Source organism: Bos mutus, chromosome 7 (assembly GCF_027580195.1).
Source record: "Bos mutus isolate GX-2022 chromosome 7, NWIPB_WYAK_1.1, whole genome shotgun sequence".
NCBI classification, from domain to species: Eukaryota; Metazoa; Chordata; class Mammalia; order Artiodactyla; family Bovidae; genus Bos; species Bos mutus.
The window spans coordinates 44,722,197-44,730,372 of record NC_091623.1 but is presented as its reverse complement, the minus strand read 5'-3'; the positions used below and the strand labels follow the sequence as shown (position 1 = coordinate 44,730,372).

Genomic DNA, 8,176 nt, shown 5'->3' with positions numbered 1-8,176 from the left:
ATCCTTCATATGTATCTATCATCTATCCATCTATCCGTCATACCTATCTATCCATCATCTATCTATCCATCCATCCATTCATCATATCTAACCATCATCTATCCATCCATCATATCAGCTATCATCTGTCTATCCATCCATACATTCATCCATCATATCTATCCATCATATCTATATATCCATCCATCTATCCAGTCATCTATCCATTCATTCATCTATCCATCCATCATCTATCTGTCCATCCATCTATTCAACTATTCATCTGTCCATTCATTATATCTAACCATCATCTATCCAACCATCCATCATATATATCATCTATCTATCCATACATTCATCCACATTCATCCATCATATCTATCCATCATATCTATATATCCATCCATCCATCCAGTTGTCTATCCATTCATTTATCCATCATATCTATCCATCTATCATCTATCTATCGATCTATCATCTGCCCATCCGTCATATCCATCTATCTGTCTATCTGTTTCTATATCTAGAGACATGTCACACACCTACTCAGCATGAGTCCAGGCACCTGCCTCGTGCTGGTGCCTCTGAAAACCATTCATCACTGACCTGTCGCCTTGAAACTCTGTAGGGTGTGGCTGAATCTGGGTGCTAGCTCAGCTTTGCTGATGGGGTAGGGTGCTGAGTCAGGCGTGTACTGGGACTCACCTCCTCCTCTGAAGGCTCTCCCTGCCCCCATTTCACACCACATCATTCTGCAGGATGCCTGGACCTCCCTGACATACAGGAAACTCCTGTGAGAAAAACAGCTCCTATATCTTTCTCCCATCACTGGAGTCACTCTTGGGAGAGCATTTTGGGCAATACCCAAAGCCCTCCAAAACTGTTATCTTTTTCAACCCTAGGGGGACAATCTGAAATATGGCCCAGCATGTATATACAGATGCCCAGTGCTTGTCTGCATAAGCAACTCCTGGCCCATCTAAATGGAATATTATGCAGCCATTTAAAATGATGATAAAACCATATCATGGAGGAAAATAGATGGAAAAATAGTTATAATCTTTCCTGGAAAAAAGCCAAAAGATACAGTGATAGTCACAGGCATGTGAAAACAGCTCAATCACTGACCAGCAATCCCTTTCTCCAAAAAACCTTTGATAGGAACTGGGTTATCGAATGAAGGGCAAAACTTATTTCTTTTTTTTTCTGGTTTAATACTTTGTATTTTCTCAAGTGGACACCAGGAAGGAAAAGTGTTCTGCATCTTCTCACAGGGATGGAGACGGGGCCCAGCAGTGAAGTTTTATTCATACTTTTATCTGGGTAGCATCATCTATCATGGAAGCTTGATCCCTGAGATGGAGCCCCCTCCTTGCTGATAAAAGTGATGAATGAAGATGATCGTTTAGGAACCTGAGCATTTCAACTGTGACATTAACGACACTGGGACCGAATGACTCTCTGAGGAGCGAACTGCCTTGGGTCTGCTACAATGCTTCTGCGGCATCCCTGGCTCCCGCCCACTCGATGCAAGAAGCATCCCCCAGTTGTGGCAACCCCAAATATCTCCAGACCAGGTTGCCACTGGCTGAGAACCACTCATCTGGAAGATGTTAGTCAAGCTTTGGGTTTCAGAAAGGGGCAGAGAAAACAATAAGCGAGGGTTTCTGCATTAATCAGTGCGAGCCGGCTCTTTGCAGGCCTGTGTCTCTTGCCGAAAGGTACAGCTGTGTAGGAGCCTGACACTTTCTATTGTATCAGTCAGAGGTACTCAGGAAACAGAAACTTCAGCAGCATCAGTCCCTTCACAAGTAGCCTCTCACTGGAGCCAGAGGCCTCTGGGAGGTGTTTTCAAGCCAGTGAGAAAAATGGTTTTACCCCAAAACTCAATAAGAAAGATCAGAGGACCCTACCAAAAATTACTTAAAATCTCTTTCAAGTCATTCTTCTATTCCTATTGCCTCTGAAACCAGCTCTGAGCAAAGAGGGGGTGTTTCCAGAGATGGAGGGGGCCAGTGCTCTGCTCTGGAATCGTTTTTGTTTTTTTGCAAAAGCTGCAGAGAGAGGATACAGAGGCTCACACACACACACTCGCATGCCCTGTATCGCTAGCGGAAGTGGGTCCAGGCTATTGACTCAAGAAAGATGAATCAGATTGTCATCTTCCATTTCTGCTTTTTGTGGATTGCCAAACACTCTCAGCTGTTTCCAGGGCTGCTGGGGAGGCGGGGAGCGGGGGTGGTGGTGGTAGGAAGGATGAAGAGAGGGAGGGAGGGAGGAAATCCCAGCCTCTGTCGCAACAGGGCAAGAGTGTTTTTAAAACAGGCACTGCTTACAAGCTATTTTCACTTTCTGCAAACAACTTGTGCAATTGTTAGTGGCCATAGTTACCCACCCAGGGCTCCGAGAAGGGGGAAGAGGGGGAACCTGGCAGGGAGCGGTACCTCCGTGCCTGATCCGAGGCATCCAGGGGGCTGTGTGGGGATGCTGCCTTGCTCACGACTTCTTGAGTGGACACCTCCAACCACCAAGGCTGGGGCTCTGATGTGACTCTGTCACACAAAGGCTGCAGGGGAGGGTCTTCTAACCCTCCAACACCAGCAGCAGGTGGCTTGTTACAGAAATCCCTCTAGTGGGATCTGGGGACCCTTGGGAGGCAGACAGACCAGGTTGACACCTTGACATCACTGTTCCATAGCTATCTCTCTGGGCCTCTTGTTTTCTCCTCTGGAAAAGAACACTCACCATTCATGACCCTCAAACATGGATTTCATTTTTTTTTCCTAACAGGATGGGGAACTCATCTTTAAAAAAAAAAAAAAATTCTACTAAAAGGCAAGACTAGTGAAAGGCAATGAAGGTCAGAAACTCAGCATTTTACCCCTTCAAAAAAAAAAAAAGTCTGTGCTTTACAAAAGTTTGGCTAAAACCTCAGAAGCTTCCAAAAAGAGGTAAGACTTTTTTCAGCCTAGAGAAGGCCACGTCAGTGGGACCAGCAAGCAGTTTCTCCAGCTCTAGGGAAAAGCAGGCAATTTATGGTTCAGGGAACAACCTTAAAATAACTCCTTCAGTCCTAAAATGCAGTGTTTAAATTTATAGAAAAACCCACAGGTTCCTGGCAGCTGGGGGCTGCAACTGGCAACCCCGGGTGCTAGCTGGGGCCGGACCCCCCTCACCCAGACACTGCCAGGCTGCCCTCCATCTAAGCTGCCTGTCCCCACATCCTCTCACCCCTCCCAACTGTCCCAAGCCCCCAGTTATCCAAGCGGCCAGACCAGGGCTGTGATTTTTTTCAAACGATGCAAAACTTTTTTTTTAATTAGAAAAAACAGTAAAATCTTATAAAAATGTTCTACCAGGTAGTCAAAATGCCCACTTGTCTCATTTACAATAATACAATATGTCACAGTTTCTATGTACAATATTATAAAAAAGGTTGCACAGTACAAGTTAAGGCGTTATTTTTCACAAGGCATCAAGCCTCGATCCTCTAGTGTAGACCCGGTGGGGCCGGGGGAAGACGACGCTTAATTATTGCACCATTTTGAAAACAAAACTCGTCAAGGAGGATCGTGGTCTTCTCCCACCGGGCCTTCAGTCTCTGCTGGGGGTCGGGCATCGTGGGGGGGGGGGTGCGGAGAGGAGCACCCCCTCGGTGGCCACGCTGTGCCTGGCCCCGGTCCTCTGGGTCCAATAAATACCAGTCACAGTTTGGAAGTGGGCCGTGCCCGGCGCGTGGGACCCGCCACGGCCGCGCGCGGGTGGGGGTGGGGGGCGTCCGGGCTACATGTGCCGCTTCATGTGCAGCGCCAGGTGGTCGGAGCGCGAGAAGGCACGGTCGCACAGGTGGCACTGGAAGGGCCGGTGGCCCGTGTGCTTGCGGTAGTGGCGCGTGAGCTCGTCCGATCGCGCGAACTTCCAGCCGCAGCCTTCCCAGTTGCAGTGGTAGGGCTTCTCGCCTGCAGGGAGAGGGCGAGAGCCGGTCTTAGCTTTCCTCCTGCCGGAGACTCCCGGTACTCACCCCGCTGCTTAGTGGCTACTCGGGTGCGCACATCCTACCCCTAACCAGCTCTCCGAAGTGCTCCCGGCTACTTTTTAAACCTGTAGGCATCCTAGGCACATTATCCCTCACTCCCCGGTCTCGCGATCCTCACTCCCCCGGGGTCCGAGGCGCACCCTGTCCGCTCCTCCTCGGTGTCTAGAGCCAAGCCCCCAGGGGGCTCCTAAGCCTGCACTCTCTCCGCAACAGTCTGAGACACAGGGTTCCCCTAGGTTTCCTAAGTGCTCACCCTTGCCCAAAGTCCCGAGCCACGCTCCCAGGAGGATCTAGGGGCGCACTCACGCCCCAGGTTCCCGAACCACGCCCCCAGGGGGCTTTCTAAGACCTAGCCCACTGCCCAACCCTTGGGCTACGCCCTCTGGGGGTTCCTAAGCATGCCCTTCCTCTAGCGCGCCCTCGCAGTGGTCCCCAGCCCGAGCTCGCCGCCCACCTGTATGCGTGCGCAGGTGCGCCTTGAGGTGCGAGCTCTTGGTGTAGGTCTTGCCGCAGCCCGCGTAGCTGCAGGTGTGAGTGGCCGTGCGTTTCCGCGGCCAGGACCGGCGGCCGCGCTTGGGCTTGGCCTCCAGCAGCTCCAGCGGAGACGCAGGCGGCGTGAGGAGACCTCGGGCAGCGGGTGGCGCCAAACCCAGAGCCGCGGCGGCGGCGGCCGCGTCGTCAAAGAGACCGAAGGCGGCGGGCGCGGACGGCGCGTAATGCAGGCTGGGCCCGGGCGCGCCGAAGCCAGGGCCGCCGAAGGGAGGCGGGAAGGGGGCGCGCGGGCCGGGTGCAGGCAGGCGCGCGGGGCCATCGGGACTGAGCGGTGGCGTGTCGGCCGGTGGCGGGGGCCGGCCCCCGGGGCCTCGCATGCACGCGGCTGCCGGGCCCGGGGCACCCTCGCGCTTGAGGCCCCGTGGTCCGCGGGCCAGGCCGGGCGGGCAGCCGTAGCCGCCGCCGCCACCGTCCGCCTCGGGGGGCTCAGCCTTCACCAGGCGGCCCGGCGGCGCCAGCAGAAAGCGACCGTGCAGCGAGGGTCCCGGTGGCACGTCCAGTTCGGGCCGCAGCAGCTCGGACACCAAACCGCCCGCGGGGGCGCCATAGGGAGGCGGCGCGCCAGGGTCCGGGTAGTAGAACGCAGGCGGCGGGGGCGGCGGGGGCTCTGGGGCGGACTCAGTTCCCAGACCGTCCAGCCCCATGGACAGGATGAAGTCCAACACGCTGTTGAGGTCGTCGTCGGTGCCGCCTGCCTCGGGCTCGGTGCGCGGCCAGCGCTGCGGGTGACAGGGCGATAGGCGCGGGCGTGAGCGCGCGGTGGGCGGAGATCGCAGCCCGCTACCCGCCTTCCATTACCCTGAGCCCGCAGTGCCTGCCGCCTGCGTTCTCCTACCCCGCAGCCCACGTTCTGCTACCCTGAGCCAGCCGCCCCCGCCGCCCGCGGTCCCTGCCGCCCTCACCTCCTGCAGGCCGCGCTCCCGGCACGGGCTAGCGAAAGTGGAGAAGGACGGGAGGATGGGCTCGCTCAGCGCCATGGTTGGGACTTGGGGCTGACGCGGACTCGGGACACCGGTGAGTGGCTGCCCGAAGCCGGGCTGGTCGGGGCGCGGGCGGGCGGGGACGGCTCTGCGGGCCGCGGCCGGGCCCGCCCAAGCCTTATAGGCGCGGCGCGCGCGGGGGCCGGGCCAAGGCGGCGGCGGCGGAAACGCGTCCCGGATGGGGACGAGCTCCGGGCGCAGCCTAAATTTAGCCGCGGTATATAAGCCGGCGGGCGGCGGCGGCCGTGGCCACTGAGGCCGCCAGGGCCCTGCACGGCCGGCTCGGCCCCTAGCGCAAGCAGCCAGGCCGCTCCCCCACCCCGGGCCCGCCCCCGCCCGTCTCCCAGGCGACGGCGTCAACACACGCTCCACAACAGCAGCGTGACGCTCAGGGATCCCCGCTGTCCTGTCCTGGGCTCCCACCTGCGTGAGGACCCGGAGCGGGGGATGGCATCGGGGACCCGGGACTGTGAATGGACCGGGATCCCCGACGGATGGGGAAATGGGCCCCGCAGTCACAGAAGGGTCCCCAGAATCCTTGATGGATGGGGGTAATGGGTCTGGCGAGCTCAGGGTGGTGTTCCCTCGACTCCTGATGGATGGAGAGACTCTGCGGCTCATTTCCTTGGGACCCACCAAGCCCTGATCACTGCTAGGCCCACCACTCTGCTTTCATGATGATATCAAGAAGTGTTAAATTTTTGAGACTCTCCGTCTCAAAGAAGCCCTTCAGGGAGGGGAAACTGAGATTCCAGACGTGGTGGGAGAGGCTTGAGGTCTGACAGCTGTCCACAGGCTTCGTGCCTTTTCTGACTCATGTAAGTGAACAGACTCAAGACAAGGAATCTGACAACACAGACCCAGAACCAGCGGGGCCAGTGGCAACAAGCCTCCCCTGGGAGCATCTTAAACACGGCCTCCTAGGTGCCCCACGCCATGCTTGACGACCTGCCGGGAAGGGACTGTCCCTTCTGCTGTTACTGTGTGCTGTTCTCTGTGGGCACTGGGAACGCATTTGCCAACAGGCAGACAAATCCCTGCCCTCGAGGCTTTCACTGTAATGGGGGGTGGGGAGGAGATGTCAAATGAACGACTATTTGGGGGAAAGCAGGGGCCGGAGATAGGTAGTGAGTGTGTGTGAAACGGAGAGAGAGAATGTGTGGAATTTTGAACCTCACCCAAGAGGAGTTGTGTGAGTCAAGATGTGGGGGAAAGGGGAGCCCAAGTGGGTATCAAAGGGAGAGTATCTCATGGTGTAACCTGGAGCCAGTATCCAGCCTTGATCTCTTGATACCAGCACCCACGTTCAGGCTTGGAGGTGTCCATAATCAGGTAGAGTCCCACGGCCAGGTGGGGAGGGGTGCAGGCAGCTCCTAACCTGAAAACCTTCCCTGGGGTCAGGAGACTTTGTCACGGATAGCATCTGGACCCCCAACCCCCACCAAAGCCCAGGGCCACTGCAGGGGGACCGCCTTGCCATCACACAGATACCAAGAGACCCTCTTTGGGGTTCACAGTCCTGGATTCTCCCAGCTGGAAGGAGCTCAGGGGTGTGCCATCTCATCGTGATTCATCAGATTGTGGATTAGGCAAACACTTGTTGATAAGCCCTGTTTGCCAGCTGTGGGGCACCCAGAGGTGCTTTCAGTCCCAGTCACAGTTCACGACTTCAAGTTGAGCTCCAGCATGCTTCCTGCGGCCAGCCACTGTGATGGTGGAGAGTCAGTCTTGGCCACTGACCGCTCCCTGTGTGACCGCAAACAAGTAGCTTTGCCTCTCTGAGCTCACAGAACATAATAATGCCTTACCCCCACAGGGATATTGTAAGAGTCATGCAGATGCTTTTTCTTTGGTGGAAGTGTTGATGAGATCCTGTGACCTTACCTGAAGGGCTGATTGCTTTGCTCATTGACATTCTCTGGGCCTCAGTTTCCCCAAACGATAATGAGCGGAAGTCAAAGGGAAAGAGAATGTGTTTCCCAGGTTGTGTGATTCTCAGGCAATCGCAGACCTCTGCTCAGATGGCCCCTGGGTCCTCCTTCCCCTCAGAGAGGTCCTACAGCTCTCTCCAGCCCATCCCTGTTCCTTCCCTACTCTTGTTTCCCTGCAGGTTCTGAAACACACCAAGCACATTACCTTGCCCCTGCCCCCCAGGCTTTGGTACTTCTGTGCCTTCCACCAAGCCTTCAGTCCTCTCACTTTCCACTTGCTGGGCTCTGGCTCATCTCCCACCCCCTCCTCCCTTAGCTAATGAACTTTATTTTTATAGAGGAGTGTCAGGTTTACAGAAAAAATGAGCAGAAAGTACAAAGAGTCCCCATATATCCTCCCATGACAGTTTCCCCTGTTATTAACACCCTGCGTTAGATACATTTGTTACCTACTGATACATCATTATGGAGCCAATCTCAATACAATATTATTAATTCAAGCCCGCAGTTTACCTTAGGGTGCACTCTTTGTGTTGGACACTCTAGGGGTTGCAACAAATGCATAGTGACATTGATATACTGTTATACTATCATATACAACAGTTTTCAGTCCAGTTCAGTCGCTCAGTCATGTCTGACTCTTTGCAACCCCATGAATCACAGCACGCCAGGCCTCCCTGTCCATCACCATCTCCCAG

General features: G+C 55.3%; 1 protein-coding gene across 1 annotated transcript; it reads right to left on the bottom strand.

Moving 5' to 3' along the window:
• Positions 1 to 2,013: 2,013 nt before the first annotated feature.
• Positions 2,014 to 5,650, bottom strand: KLF2 (KLF transcription factor 2). Its single transcript, XM_070373244.1, has 3 exons — positions 5,470 to 5,650; positions 4,470 to 5,286; positions 2,014 to 3,938 (listed from the first exon to the last, which is right to left on the bottom strand). Exons 1-3 carry the CDS (start codon positions 5,542 to 5,544, stop codon positions 3,763 to 3,765), a joined length of 1,068 nt encoding a protein of 355 aa, XP_070229345.1. The 5' UTR covers positions 5,545 to 5,650; the 3' UTR covers positions 2,014 to 3,762.
• Between the last annotated feature and the right edge of the window lie 2,526 nt (positions 5,651 to 8,176).

Excerpts from the sequence above, each read along its gene's own strand:
- KLF2 (XM_070373244.1), bottom strand. The coding sequence starts at position 5,544 with ATGGCGCTGAGCGAGCCCATCCTCCCGTCCTTCTCCACTTTCGCTAGC. Across the intron at positions 5,287-5,469 it reads GGGAGCGCGGCCTGCAGGAG|CGCTGGCCGCGCACCGAGCC; the intron begins GTGAGGGCGGCA and ends TGTCACCCGCAG. Across the intron at positions 3,939-4,469 it reads GCACCTGCGCACGCATACAG|GCGAGAAGCCCTACCACTGC; the intron begins GTGGGCGGCGAG and ends CTCTCCCTGCAG.